A 15,552-nucleotide genomic window follows, 5' to 3' on the forward strand; every position below is an offset into this window, starting at 1 on the left:
GCGGCACTATCAACAATAGCCAAAGTATGGAAAGAGCCCAATTTCCATCAACTGATGAATGGATAAAGAAGACGTACACGTATACACACATATACATACAACGGAATATTACTCAGCAATCAAGAAGAATGAAACCTTGCCATTTGCAACAATGTGGATGAAACTAGAGTGTATTATGCTAAGTGAAATAAGACAAATATATGATTTCACTCAGATGTGGAATTTAATATACAAAACAGATGAATATAAGGAAAGGGAACCAAAATAATAAAAAACAGGGAGACAAACCATAAGAGACTCTTAAATACAGAGAACACCCTTACTGGAAGGGTATTGGGCTAAATGGGGAAGTGGCATTAAGGAGGACCCTTATTAGGATGAGCACTGGGTGTTATATGTAAGTGATGAATCACTAAATTCTTTTCCTGAAATCGTTATTACACTATATTGTAACTAACTTGGATTTAAATTTAAAATAAAATAAAATACTGTTAATATTTTTATATTGTGAACATCTGATCTTAGCTAAAATGTATCATCCATTGTACATTTTTAGTTTGTAAGATGACTCTATTTCTAGTAACCAATTATATTAAATTTATGTTTAGTTATATTAAGGAACTGATAGATTTTTCCTTTTTCCTAGTTACGTGCCTCTAAAGAGACCCTACTCAAAAAAATTCCTATTACTTTCTAATGGAGAAAAAAAATAAAAACAGCTGTGTAGTGAAAGACATACACTGTACTAACCATGTTTTTAAGTTTCTCCCTATTTTTTTTTGTAGGAGAATAGAAAAAAGCAGAAGAGAAAATACTCATATGGGAGACACAAAAAGAATTGATGAGTAGTAACCGAAAAGAAAGGAAGTCCAAGATGCTCTCAGTTTAAGCAGAGCATTTATTGGAATTTTCAAGCAAGTCACAGTCAAATGTGGAGGTTATTCAAGAAAACTGGGATCAAAGTAAGGGGCTAGGTACTGCAGATAGGGGAAGAGCTCGGAGACCATAGCTATGCCCAAGCTAGTCAAATGGAACATAGCAACTTTAGGGAATAGAAGTGACATATCACAAGAAAAAGAATGTTAGCAGAATAAATACTTTAACATCTAATTTAGAGGAGAAGAAATAGAAATGAGTTGAAGTGGCTTTTGAAGCCATTCAGGAAGATCAGTGACTAAGCCAGAAGAGTCTTTAAAAACCCTCCTTGGCCAGAATCCCTCCTGGGCACTATATAACCTTCTGAGGTTGAAAGGGATCCCTTCCAGCCCTCCCAGGCTGCCTGGTTTCTAAGTGGTGCTAAGGACTCTGAGGGGCAGGGCATTGGCTCTGCATGAGACCAGGCAGGGGTTTTGTGGGTGGTGGCTAGTTAGTTGTTAGCTTTTGCTGTTGAAAGTAAGGAAAAGAGAGAAAGGAGGAGAGATTAGATCCCTTGGGATAGAAAGAGACGGAGGCGAATGGGGGGCCAAGGGCACTCCACATTTGTGGAAAATTACTTAAGGAATGCCGATGCCCTCAGTGATTGGGAAGTGTTTTATTTTATTTTTCTGTGACATAAATACCTCTCTAGGTCCACCTATAAACTAATAAAGTCTCAATTGTTCACCACCTATGTACATGTTTCTTTGGAAAACTCAAAACATTATATTTGGAACAAAATAGCAAAGCACAGGGACAGCTCCTGTGGCTCCAGGAAACAGGAATTTTAAGAAGTTGTGGAAATCTAGGAGGGGGACCTGTCGTCCTCAGGTATTGAATTGACATGGATAAAAACCAATTACCCATAAGTCTCTGAGGAACAGGGGACCCCAGCTGACAACAGCAGATAATTAAATTAATAATAACTGTATCTACCACTTACCAAACACCTATGGACAAAGCATCAAGAACCACAGCTTTATGTTATAAACTTGGACTATATTTTTTATTTAATTCGACTATAGATAAACTCATATCATTTTCATGTCATTTCTCCTCATTTTATCTCTTCTGTTGTCAGTCAGCATTATGTGAGGCATTTCTGGGCAAAGTATTCTTTGATTCCTCTCTTAATAATCCTACAAACTGAACGACTTTTATTTCACCTTAACAGCAAAAAGTATTCCCTGTAGAGAAGAAAGGAAACTCCTAGAAAGCTGAAGGAAGGCTAAAGAACGACAACCAAGACCATTGTCTGAGGTCCGTCCACTCCATTGCCTCACATGTGGTCAGCGATAAACCCCTCATTGGCCCCTGCTACCACCCTTGGCTTCCTCACAGAACGGAAATCTGGAAGGAAGATTGTGTCACTGGTCCACATCCATCACTGATGGCCCATTTCACAGGTAAACTCCAGTCTTTCCCATGAGCTGCCAGCCTATGTGGTATGTGCACTGGACCCGGCCTCCGTGTCACAGCCCCTCCAAGCTCGGGGCCCCGTTCATGGCCTCTTGTGCCTGGCTCCACTCCAGGCAGCTTCTGGCCCCAGGGGCTTCCCACTCACCCTTCTCTTTGCCTGTGCCACTTCTCGCTCAGATATTTGCCTGTTTCCTTCCTCACTCCCGATAATCTTATCTGTGAGGCCTCCTGCTCCACCTGATACGAAACAGCAGATTTCAACTTCTACCCTCTCATTTTTTCCTCCCCTTACCTGATTTCTTATTTTCCATAACACTTTCACTAGATATCCCATCACATTTGTGGGTTGTCTCTCTCCCTTTTCCATTAGGACAGAACGTAAACTCTATTTTGTTCACACACATCCAGCAGTTAGAATGGTTCCTGGCACCTAAAACATGATTTTATGTTTTTAGCACCTTTATTGAGGTGTATTTGACACAATTTTGTTTTTGAATGAATAACTGACTGAGGGAGGAGAAATAACAGTGAAGGAAACAGTCCCCTGTTTAAATAAGGTACATCCTTGGCAATTACTTGTTTGAAACTACATTTTGGAGATCGTTGAAACAATCTTATCATGGCTCATATAATGATCAATAAGAAAATAGACTAAATTTGAGGCAGGGGCTCTAATCATAGAAAGGTGATTGTGACTTTCAAGAATCTAAATTCTGTGCTGTTGGTTTATTTTTAAACTTTAACTCTGTACTCTATAGCTGTTTCTTTACAAAGAATATTTAAACAATGGTGTCACCATAAAAAATGCATAATTAATGCAATGTTTTTCTCCTGAGGTCTGAAGAAAGCACAGGCTTTTCCCATAAGAAGGTAAAAAATATTTTTAAAGACTACATAGACTGCTACGATCACAAAGCAAATCCTTGGATATCCCCCAAGAGCTTTTCTGAGGCCAGCTACTCCAGGTGTGGCCCAAGGACCAGCAGCCTCAGTATCATCTGGGAGGTGGCCTCACCTTGCAGAATGTTGGTCTCACCTTGACCTACAGAGTCGGAATTGAATTTGAACAGGTGATTGTTAGGTACATTAAAGTTTGAAAAGTACTACTCTGAATAGCTTTTGGTGTACTCTGGGAGGGAGGTCTGTGCAGGTCGATTCTGTTTGCTGCAAGTTTTGTCTGGAGATTCAGAGCCCCAGGTAGCTGCCCCCTGAGAACAGAAGGGGGAGCCCTACTCCCCCAATTGCCAGATCTTTCAGCTGGTTGGAACTGTTCTGTTCTTTGCAGGGCTGGTGGGGTGAAGTGGAGTAATAGAAACAGCAAAAGGAGAGGAAGGAAAACGCAAGGACGTGCTGCCCCATGGTGGGATTGGGGGCAGCAGGGGAATCTGGCAGAGCCTTGGAGCTTCACAGATGGACAGAATCAGAGCAGAAAGAAAACAGGACCGGAGGCTCGGGAAGAACTATGTAGCGTTTGTGCTTCTCATTTCATTTATTGTTCTCTGAGTCTCCATGTTTATGTTTCATCTCTTTAAACACTTTCCTTTACATGTCTGCTTTCTCTTTGTGTTCTTCCCTGGAAAATAATGATAATAATGAAGATAATATCTTACATCCACATGATGCCATATGCAATCTGGTACATAATTAATACACATGAGTGTTTTATAGAAGGCGCTTTTATGCCTATTTTGCAAATGAGAAATATTCCATACCCTTTTCTCCATGTTTTTTTTAACTGAGTTATCAGTAAAAGTAGTTGCTGTTTCCCATTCATTTTGGCAAATTTTAGTGGTGGTTTTTTTTCATGCACAAACTCATCTGCAGAGTTCTTGTCACAGTGAGGGTGGGGAGGAGGCTTAATAGCAAAAGTCTGGGGGTGAAAGACCACATAGGGAGAATGAAAACAACGAGAAGTATAAGAGTCTCATGCTCTGACATGGTGGTAACTCAACAAAACACAAATGACTTCCCAGACCCTATCTGTACCATCCACTTCACTCCTTTACTTGAAAATGAGTCTAAGTTTGAAGAAAATGGGATAAGGGAGGTATGAGACGTGCCATCTGAGTCGCTAGCAAACTATATTTTATTCAAAGTCTTACTTCTTTTTCGATTTATTGCACAAATGTTGCAAAACCAAAGTGGTCCATAAGCTTTGTAGCCCTGCCACATAGTGAACTTTCCTGCTTTAAATGCAATTGCTAAAGAGTTGAAACAAAAGCCTGAGAGGAAATAATCCAAAACTTCCCTGGACTCCTCACGATGCCAGATGTCCTGACTTCTCTGACACCAATTGCATGTTCTAGTCACTTTGACTGTGGGTCTCTACCTGCAGACTCCATGAAAATGGATAGAGAGGCCTTCCGGGGCTAGGATGAACTGCAAATTCAGACAACGAACAAAGATGTGCTTTAGATTCTTCAGTTACTGAAAGTGAATAACTCTTATTTTCTTGAAAGCAGATAAAAGCAGAGCAGGTTCTTAGAATTTATTTATAGCTTGAAATAAATGTCTGAACCTTGTATTCCCACTTTTCTTCACTTTAGGTATATTTCATTTTTCAGAAATCATAAAATCTATAGACATGAGAAATGAATATTTCTTGGATGCAAGGATAAATTGTGGGGTTTTTTTTTTTTGTTGCTGACAAAGTCACACTTTATCAGAAGTGGACACTCCGCTCAGGAATGACATTTAAGTCATTTAGACGTTTAAGATGTTCAGAAGACAGTTGTTGAGAGCTTTTTACTTTTGTTTCCTGTGCCGTCAGCCTGGTCAGAGCAGAAGGTGGTAAGAAGAGACCTTTAGTTGGCCTGGCCCCAGGCCTAGTTGCTGACAGCAAAAGGGTGTTGAGAGTACGATGGAACAGAAGTGGGGGAAAGGCCTTCAAGAGTGAATGTGACACTCTGACATGGTCAGAGAATGGGTCAATGACCGGGAATCTTGTAGGGACAGATGATGAAAGTAGATGCCAGTCGAGTGGCCAGACCTGGTAATCAGGTTCCAAAAGCAATGGGGCAAAAAACAGGTAGACAAGAATGGATGTCATATCTAGGCCCTCAACCTAGGAAGAGCAAAGCCTGAGTGTCCTTGTTCAGGTGAACTGGACAAGACCGTTCACATACGGCTGTTCTTTATAAAGCTACCCACAGTCGCTAGCCAGCATTCCACCTCACATGCTGTGGCAGCTATTGTAGCTGTTGTTAAGGACAGACAGAGAGAGAGCCCTCACTGGTACCCTCAGCCAGAGAACAATTCACACAAGTGTGGACAGTGGCGAGAAGAAACTCTTATCTGATTGTTGGTGGAAAGCTACTCTTAGTATGGCTTACGATTTTAATTTTTGAGCATATTGGGTTTTTTTGTTTTAGTTTTTTTGTGTGTGTTTGTTTATTTTTAAGAGTGAGAGAGACACAGTGTGAGCAGGGGAGGGGCAGAGAGGGAGGGTGACACAGAATCCAAAGCAGGCTCCAGGCTCTGAGCTGTCAGCACAGACTCGGGGCTCGAACTCACAGACCATGAGATCATGACCTCAGTCAAAGTTGGACGGTTCACCAACTGAGCCACCCAGGTTCCCCGAGCATATTGTTTTACTGATGCCAATAATCTCAGCACAAGAGATTGGCACAAGAAAATAAACTGCCAAGAAAAGTTGAAAATAAATTTCACTGTTTATCGATGAGTCACAGTTACAGGCAAATCCTTCAGAGTCACCACACCACTGGGCTTCCACTCTGTAACACAGGGAGAGGTGTGAGGGAAAAATCCACAGCTGGGCATTAGCCTGGGAAGACAAGACAGCTAAGCTGACCTCTAGCTGTACAGTGAGCAACTCTGACAGCTGTGTGGTTACCAGAGACATTCCCTTCTCCTACATACCCTGGGGAGCACCAATACCCGAGCCCCTTCTGACAAGAGGGAGCAAGAGGAAAACTGCTTCAGAGAAGAGGTACCTTCTAGAAGAGATACTTATAGAAGAGATACTTCTAGAAGAGATAAAGTTGCAGGGGGGAGCATTTCCACACTATAATCCAGGGCTCTTTTGCAATCAAGCTTTTATTTTCTTCTCCTGACTCCATTTATTCCTTCATTCAACAAATATTGATTGAGAGTTTACTGAGGTAGGTGCTCAGGAGGTAGTGATAATAACAGGGCATGATACCTTCTCTCATATGCCTTTCATGGAAAGCAGACAACTATGCAAATTACACAAAATGAATGTGACACTGTAACTATAATCACACTTCAAAGGAGAGGCATTTGATGCTGTGAAAGCATGAAAGAGGGGATTTGACTTAGGAAGCTCAGCTCAGCCTTCCAGGGCAGGACTGGAAACAAGTTTCCAAATAGAGAGATAGCAGGAGAAAAATTTCCTTTACTATCCCTCAATGCAAGAAAACATAATATAGTGAAAAACAATGAAATTTGGAGCCAGTCAGTCTCATTCTAGCACTATGACAATGCTTGTACAATCTTGAACAAATTAGATTTTCTAAGCTTTAGCTTTTGTCACCCATAAAATAGACATGGTAGGGTCACCTGAGTGGCTCAGTCAGTTAAGCGTCTGACTTCGGCTCAGGTCATGATCTCACGGTTCGTGGGTTCGAGCCCCACATTGGGCTCTGTGCTGACAGCTCGGAGCCTGGAGCCTGCTTCAGATTCCATGTCTCCCTCTCTCCCTGCCCCTCCCCTGCTTGCGCTTTATCTCTTTCTCTCTCAAAAATAAATAAACATTAAGAAAAAATTTTTTGAAAAAATAGGCATCATAAAACCTATCACACAATAAAAGTTAGTTCCTTCCCCCATTGGCTAATTTTCAATCCTTCTGAGACTCAGTGTCTTCACCAAAAAAGAAAGAAAGAAAGAAAGAAAAATAGAAATAAGAATCATGCTTGCATCAGGGAATAGATTTTTAAATGGGTTCATTTGTAAACTCTAAAGCATTATTTGGTAGTTATCAGGTACTATTAATCACTTGCAAAATAGGTATGATGCTTACTATGTGCAGACCCTGTGATAGGTCCTGAAAAAATGGAAGATTAGACTGATTCACAGCCTTGTCCTCAGGAGAGGGTTGCTGAAGGAAAAATTTATTCTCTTCCCTGGTCCAAAGAGAAAAGGCAGCAAGGGCGGAGGAAAAGGCTTCTGTGGTCCACACAGGCATTCAGGTTCCTGGCACTTGGCCCTCCCTGGGGGATATCTGATACCTTCCCCTCAGCCATCAGCTGAGAGATTGCCCAGACGACCTATTCCAAGGGCCCCAGGGACAGGGCTGCAGGATGAATTTCTAAATATTCAAAATAAGCAGACAAGGGAATCTTACAACAATCAAAAAATGACTTGAGTGCAATAGAAAAGTTGTGCTGATGGAAGGGATTGTCAAGGATGAGGAGAGAAAAGTCACTACGGATTTCTGTGTTTCTGCTGAAAGTGGACTGAACAATCCAATTCTCTGATTTTCAGCCCAACCAGGCCTCCCTCTTTCAAGCGCCTTTTGTCCTATTTCCCCTCTTCCTTCTGAGAAGATCTACAATGAATAAGGAGTAATTTCTTGCCCAACCATGATTCAAAAGGAAGTTCAGCCACAGAACAGGTAAGTGTGACTTTGCCTAGAGAAAAAAGACATGCAGAGGCAGGTCTCAGGGAGATCCACCCAGGTTTTGCAAAAAACGGCACCTCCTTCATTCCAAGTTCTGGGACCTTCCAAGTTCAGGAAGAAACTATCCGCTTCCCCACTGACAACCTGGTGCAATGAATCCAGGAAGACCAGTGTGAGTAAACTGGACACTTCTCTACAACATGACCCGTCGGGACAATGTGGGTCCTGTTTGCAGCCTGAAGTTTGTGACTCTCCTGGTGGCCCTAGTTCCAGAGCTCCTATTCCTGGGAGCTGGAGTGCAGTTTCAAGACAATGGGTATGACGGATTACTCATTGCAATCAATCCTCAGGTATCTGAAGATCAGAACCTCATCCCAAACATTAAGGTGAGTGGCAAGCGTGAAGTCAATACCATTATCCTATTAGAACAGGACTGTAGCCTTCTTTAAAAAGCTAACAACCTTCCCTGATTTGTATTTGAGTAGTAAAGAGACCAGCATTTCTTTTAACTACCCAAAATTATAATTACGGCCAAACCAGTCTGTTCATCTAATTCTGCACAGTCTGGGCTCAGAGTGTTCATCTAGCCCTTCTTGATTTGTTCTTGTTGGTTACTACTAATTTTAGCCTTTTTTGTTTTCCTAACATGACTGCTTTTGGGGTAGCAGCTTAAAAAATAACCCATTGTGGTAACAAAGACCAGATGTTTGACTGATGAATAAGCATGATTGTGCTTATTAAAATCAAATTGTTGGATTTCATCCTGAGACGGAGAATTCTCAGACAAAAAGGGAATCCGAGAGCAAAATTCTTTTCACCTGAATGTTCTGTAAAGTAATTGACTATTTTCACCTTAATGTGGTGCAGAAGGATCATAGCTCCATTACTTTAGAGCTTCCGTTGGTATTGCTTAACAGAAATTGGTATCATCATAAGGTGTGGTCTTGAACATGCCCATAGGAGTGACATGAAAGGGATTTGTCTGGTAAAAGCTTGAAAGCCTTTCACAAAACTGGGAAAAATTATTTAGGCAAGCCCAGACTCACTATTAGTGTCCTAAAAATCTCTTCCAGTTAACTATTTGAGGTTTATTTATTTTGATCCCAAGGTTTCCCAAAGTCTAAAGGCTGTCTCTAAAAGAAATGGGCTCCTTTAAAATCTTTTCATTATGCTTTACTATTACTCACTCAAGTATAATCAGGAAACCAAAACATGAAAGATTTACATGTGCCAAGGTAAGCTTTTCTTTTCTTTGGTTATAGGACATGATAACTGAAGCTTCTTTTTATCTATTCAATGCTACCAAGAGAAGAGTGTTTTTCAGAAAGATAAAGATTTTAATACCCACCACGTGGAAAGCTAATAATTACAGCAAAGTAAAACAAGAATTATATGAAAAGGTAAGAATTCAGGATTTTCTTAACTGAACTTAACTTGGGAAAAAGCAACCAATATACATGGTGTTCAAATGTTAAAAGTGAGAACTTAAGCAAAAAACAAATAACTGATGTTAATATACAAGTAATATTATTAGGAAGATTGTTGTTCACAAAATACATGGAAGTACAACAAATGAGTGCAAATTATGGAACAAAAAATAAGCAAAATACCATTGCCCAAGTAGCTTCTCAGAAGGTCTCTGCTTTGTAACTTACAGGTTCCTTTCTGAAATTTCTGCTTAAGGCCCAAAAGAAGGTTTTACCCTCCCGACTATGAGCTGTGCAGGGAACAGTTCCAGTTACAACTACCTTCTTTTCCCATCCTGTCTGGGGCAGTAGACACGCATGTCCAGACAGAAACATAAGCCATAAAAATATGACTGACTTCTCCTGCCCTGGAGAAGGATTGATTGCAGCAAGTAATCCGTCACACCCATTGTCTTGAAGCTGCACTCCAGCTCCCAGGAATAGGAGCTCTGGAAATTCACAGAATTTCACATGAGCCCAAGTCCAGGACACTTTTTAGGAGTATAGTGATAAGGAGGAAGGAAGAAAGGGGGGAGGCGAGGAGTGGCTACCTTTTCTTTTCCAACCTAAAAGAACTTAACCTTCGAAGGACTCTCACAGGCTGTCGATCAGAGTCAGGCATCCATGATTATGTCTGCACGCTGTAAACAAATGTTAAACACATTTGGCAACTGGCCGAAGTTACTGTGAACAGCAGCCCTGGCAGCCACGAGAAGGGGCAGGAACAGAGGCAGTGTGCACTTATTTAGCTCAGGTCTTCAGCAATGGAGTGGATTCCAGATCCACAACCACAGCTCAGACAGAAGGGCTGGGACATGTGGTGTAGCTTTGCCTTTTCTTCATGTGTGCCATTTGGCATGAAATTTCCTGAGATTATTTTAATTCTCCGTTCTTCTTTGAAGTCACTCAGTAATCAAATGGACTAGCAATCTAGATAGCATGCTGGTGTCCTGAAGAAGTTAAAGAGGCTCTTCAGACACTCGATTTATGGCCAGGTGAAAGCTTTTGACAATTTGCTTGGCCATGGAGCTAGGAGAAAGAGAGGAACTGGGATAAACTGGAAAGAAAGCTAGTGTTTTGAAGCTTCAACTAAGCACCAGGCATGCTATGTATATTGTTTTGTCCTCACACACCCTAAAATTAGTTGCTATCCCAAATTATTATCACAAGTTAGGAAACAGACACTCAAATAAGGGAAGGATTTTATCCCAAGTCAAACAGTAAATTACAAAGCCAGAATTTCGATCCACGTCTATTTGCTTCCCAAACCCGTGCTCTCTGCACCAAGCTATGCTGTCTCCAGCTATCTGGAGATGGCATTAATCAATTTGACTTTCTGTGAAACAAAGAAGCATTGGAGACAACTAACATCAAAACCAGGTCATACTCCTGATCCTAATGGAGGGCTGAGAAATAAAGAATTAAAACAAAATGAGAATAATACTGGACCAAAACATTAAAGGAAAGAATAATCATTGAATGCTGTTCATAGGTCTGTTGGATGCCAATTCCTTTAGCCTCATAATGTCAATTAAGCAAACAGTGAATGATCATCATATACAGGGCCATGCTACGTCCTATAGAGGACACAAGGACAAGCAAGGTAGTTCCTGTCCCTGTGAATCCACAGTCTAATATAGATGGGGGGGGGCAGTTAGAAAAAGGTAGGTAAGAACTGTATTACTATGATCTATAGTAGAATGGACCCCCAAACAGCCTCTGAGTATTTCATCCCTAGTGGAGCACCCCTTCCTTTTAGATTCAGGACAAATTTTGAGACACAGGAATGAGGTTTTGTCCATATGAAAACTATCCAAGGGCATAAGGGCATGACATCTGTGGCCCTTTTTGTAGGTTCTGCCTTACAAAGGCCCTGGCTTTAATTCTTATCTTTCTAAAAATAAATGTTGATTATTATAAAAATAATTCATGCTCGTTGCAAAAAAAACTCAAACACTGTAGAAATAATGCAAAATAAAACTGAAAATATTACCTTCTTCTACTCAGTGGCATGCACACACACACATAAAACATTACACATATGGTACACATAGTGACAAAGTGATTTATATTTATAGGATCATATTAGATCTATAGTTCTAAAATCAGCTTTAAAAAAAAAAGTTAACAACATACTTCTAAGGGAAAGTCTTGAGACAACATGTTATCTTTCTTCCTAAAAATAAAAGAAACAATTTTGTCTGTAAAATTATATTCTCTAGATGGTTATTTGAATAGATATTCACTTTAGTTTTGGACTTAAAATACTGTGTTTTAGCAATAATAACTGAAATTGTCAGGGTACAAGATGAAATGCAACCTCATGACAGTGACTGTTTTGCTGATCTAATGGGAATGGGAATGAAAGGGAAAGGCTTAAAACAAACACATCTTATTGTCTCCTACTGATGAAGTAACCCACAGAAAGCTGTTCACAAAAGGCTATAACACTTTACAGTGCAATTATGAATGACATTTGTTGTTTCTAAACATTTGTGCAACTTTTTGTTACATTTTATAGTGTCTTATAATGTCAGAATTTTACAGTGTTGACTTTTCAGAAAATTTTAATCTGGAAAATGGGAAGGTCAAATGGAAATAATAAAGCTCTGGGCATTTGCAAAGCTTTGAAAATAGGGATGTTTTTGAAAGTGCCAAGTAATTTTATTGACATTTAGTTGTGCATGCATTTTAAACTCCATCTAATAAGACATACAATTTTCTAAATCTGTTATCAAATTAGAACACAATTCATACAATAAAATGCACAGATCATAGGAGTGCAGTTCAAAGTGTTTTAACAAATGTATATGTTCATGTCACCAACATCACTGTTAGGATACAGAGTGCTATAAAACATTTCTTTTAATATAGGCAAATGTCATCGTGACTGACTGGTATGGGGCACATGGAGATGACCCCTACACACTGCAATACAGAGGGTGTGGAAAAGAGGGAAAATACATTCATTTCACATCTAACTTTCTACTAAACGATGACTTAACAGCTGGCTATGGACCACGAGGTAAGTAAGTGCGACCTATCCAGCAACAGACATTGGGCAGTACTGTTTGCAATATTTTGTGCTTGAGGCTGAAAAGCAACTCAGAGAACCTGAAACCTTCTAAGGTCTTACCATTTGGATGGGGAGATAGGCAACATGCCCATGAAAAGATAAGAGACAAAGTGAGCCAGAAACACTTGGACACCAGATTCGTAGCCCAGACAGTGAGTGCTATGAGAATTCAGTGAAAGGAGAGAATAGTTTGCACTAAGGGCCCTCAGGAAAGGCCTCACAATGGAGGGGATCTTCAAGGTTAATATCATGTTGACAAATGGAAAGATGGCAGAGAACAGTGCCAAGAGTATGAATAAAAACAGTGGCAGCAGAAGAATCTAGAGCATATTTGAGAGATGGGAGCAATCATGGCCCTGATAGTGCAGAAACCGTGGGGAGTGAAGCAGTGGAAGAAAATGCTGAAATGCACATGGGGATAGGTGACGCGGAGCCTCAAACGCCCAAATTAGCAAGTCACTGCTGAAGGTTTAAGAGCACAGGAGTGAAATCAGTAAAAAAGTGTTTGTATAAGATGAACCTGGCTGTATGGATGATCTGACTCCTTCAAATCAGTGAGAGGGAAAGTGAGTATCAGGAGAATAACTAGAAGTCCAGGCAAAAAGCAATAAGACTTGAAAAGAGTGGGGGCAGTGAGATGAGGACACGAAAGAGTATTAAGAATGAAAAACATATACAGATATATAATAAATGATAAATATATGATATATATAATGGAATATTACTCAGCGATCAAAAAGAATGAAATCTTGCCATTTGCAACAGCGTGGAATGGAACTAGAATGTGTATCGTGATAAGCAAAATAGTCAGAGAAAGATAAATATATTATTTCAATCATATAGAATTTAAGAAACACAACAGATGAACATAGGGAAAGTGAAGGAAAAATAGTAATAAAAACAGAGAGGGAGGCAAACGATAAGAGACTCTTAAATACAGAGAACAAACTGAGAGTTGCTGGAGGGTGTTATGTAGCGGGGGGGGGGCACTAAATGGGTGTGGGCATTAAGGAAGGCACTTACTGGGATGAGAACTGGGTGTTATATGTAAGTGATGAATCACTAAATTCTACTCCAGAAACAATTATTACACTATATGTTAACTAACTTGGGTTAAAATAAAAAATTTAAAAAAAAAAGAACAATGAGAATTTTCTATGTGCCAGGTGCTGTGCTGTTTGCTTCTCTTGTTATTTAATCCTAACAGCTCTAAGTGATGGGAGATATTCTGGGGCGGGGGGGGGGGAAGCGGAAAAAAATAGAGGTCTGACTGCTACAGAGTGAAAGGCCAGGGATGGGGTGGGGGGGGGGTGTATAGCAGCATTAAGGAACACACCAGGTTTATGACAGAAGTAGGAGGGACCTGTTTAAAGGGGAAATTCACAACTCTGGATCTAGGAAAGTTGATTGTGGGGAGCAGTGGACTGTTGTGATAGGCTCAACCTGTGGTGATTGTAGACGGCTGGAGTTTGGGAGAGAAGTCAGGGTCATAGCTTTGGAAACTGGCATTTAGTGGATGAGATCTAAGGGAGAAACTGTACAGAGAACAGATCAGCAAGTCAAGGGCTAACTATCCCATGCTTGTTTTTTGTTTTTGATTTTAACATACAGTAGTGCCTTTCAAATTATGTTTTCACTTTACCCCCATTTAAATACAAATAGATTTTATTATCCTCTGTATAGCGAACAGGAGCTGGAGCGACACACTGTATAAAATACACTTTGTAAAACACTTTATAAAAATGTCTTTTCCCCAGTAACTATGAGGTGCTGATAATCTCTGCACAAATAGATGATGACTTCATCAACACTTCTAAATTCCATGACTAGGCACAAACTTTTTCCTAATACTTTCAGCTTAGATGGTTCCCCTCCCTTCCTTTGTCCCACAGTCCAGAAATTGCACAATATGCTGCAGCCTCAGTCAACTCTGTAAACAATTCCTGGGTTCCCAGAACTTAAAAGAATTCAGAATAAAAGAAAGGGCTTTGGGAGGGAGTTAATCTGGAAAGCTTTTATTGGGGAGTGGTTTTGATTGGGTGGGAACAATGAAGGAAATGCAAGATTTAGAGAAGTGGAGATAAAGATATAAAGAATTTGATGCTGAGGATGGGGGTTTCCCTGGGCCAAGAGCTGGAGACAAATATAAACATGGAGGATCAGAGATAAAATAAAAGATAAAGGACCATCCAAGCTGGAGAGGACATTTAGGATCTTTTTTACTCCTTCATCCCTCCCTGGCCCCAGAGTTTCAATCACTGCTCTAGAGAGGAGAATTACTTACAAGAAAAAAATAGGCATGCTTGGCTAACCCAGACTAAAGAATAGGAAATCTTTATTTGCTTGTTTGGTATCTTAGTCTGTTTGGGCTGCTCTAACAGAATACCCAAAACTGAGGGCCTTCTACACAACAGAGACTTATTTCTCACAGTTCTGGGGGCTGGGAAGTCCAGAATCAAGGCCCTGGCAGATTTAGTGTCTGGTACCCACTTCCTGATACATAGACAACCATCTCCTCTCTGTGTCCTAACATGGAAGGCAGAGGAGGGAGCTCTCTGGGGTCTCTTTTATAAGGGTACTAATCCCATTCATGAGGGCTCCACCCTTGTGATCTAATCACCTCCCAAAGGCCCCACTTTCTAATACCATCACATGAGGCAGTAGTGTTTCAACATATGAATTTTAGGGGGATGTAAACATTCAATCCACTGTACTTACATATGCTTCTTTCCCTCTCCCCTAAATCCTGAAACTGTAGGCCTGTATGAAGCTAAATATAAACATGTTAGGCAGCTTCACTTGGGGAAATGAGAGAATGTGGGACTCATCACAAGTATCATATAGATGTGCACAAAGTAAATCACTGGTTTGCATCTACAAAGACTAAGCATAATTTCAGACTGCCTCTTTTATGACAGGGGTAAAGTAGGGGATGGAAATAGGTGAGGAAGAGAAAAGCGGGAGGCAATTGCACTTCAACCTTTCGTAGTAAGTGTATATGGTCAAGTGATGTTACATGTTCACTAGTTAGCAAAGCCCACTGCTGAGATTTTAGGAACTTAAAACAAAAGCTCTCT

General features: G+C 40.4%; 1 protein-coding gene across 10 annotated transcripts in view; it reads left to right on the forward strand.

The window, feature by feature from the left end:
- Positions 1-790: 790 nt before the first annotated feature.
- Positions 791-15,552, forward strand: part of CLCA2 (chloride channel accessory 2) — a 44,113-nt gene continuing 29,351 nt past the window's right edge. For 3 of the 10 annotated variants that reach the window (XM_042997726.1, XM_042997722.1, XM_042997731.1), the window contains exons 1-7: positions 791-962; positions 2,090-2,321; positions 3,171-3,404; positions 7,798-7,927; positions 8,026-8,319; positions 9,196-9,333; positions 12,274-12,424. In XM_042997726.1, the coding sequence (XP_042853660.1) occupies positions 8,134-8,319; positions 9,196-9,333; positions 12,274-12,424 (475 nt within the window). In that variant the 5' untranslated portion in view covers positions 791-962; positions 2,090-2,321; positions 3,171-3,404; positions 7,798-7,927; positions 8,026-8,133. The remainder of the gene's footprint in view (positions 963-2,089; positions 2,322-3,170; positions 3,405-7,797; positions 7,928-8,025; positions 8,320-9,195; positions 9,334-12,273; positions 12,425-15,552) is intronic. The other 7 variants (XM_042997725.1, XM_042997723.1, XM_042997727.1 and 4 more) reach the window with 7 other exon arrangements.

Source organism: Panthera tigris, chromosome C1 (assembly GCF_018350195.1).
Source record: "Panthera tigris isolate Pti1 chromosome C1, P.tigris_Pti1_mat1.1, whole genome shotgun sequence".
Classification (NCBI taxonomy): domain Eukaryota; kingdom Metazoa; phylum Chordata; class Mammalia; order Carnivora; family Felidae; genus Panthera; species Panthera tigris.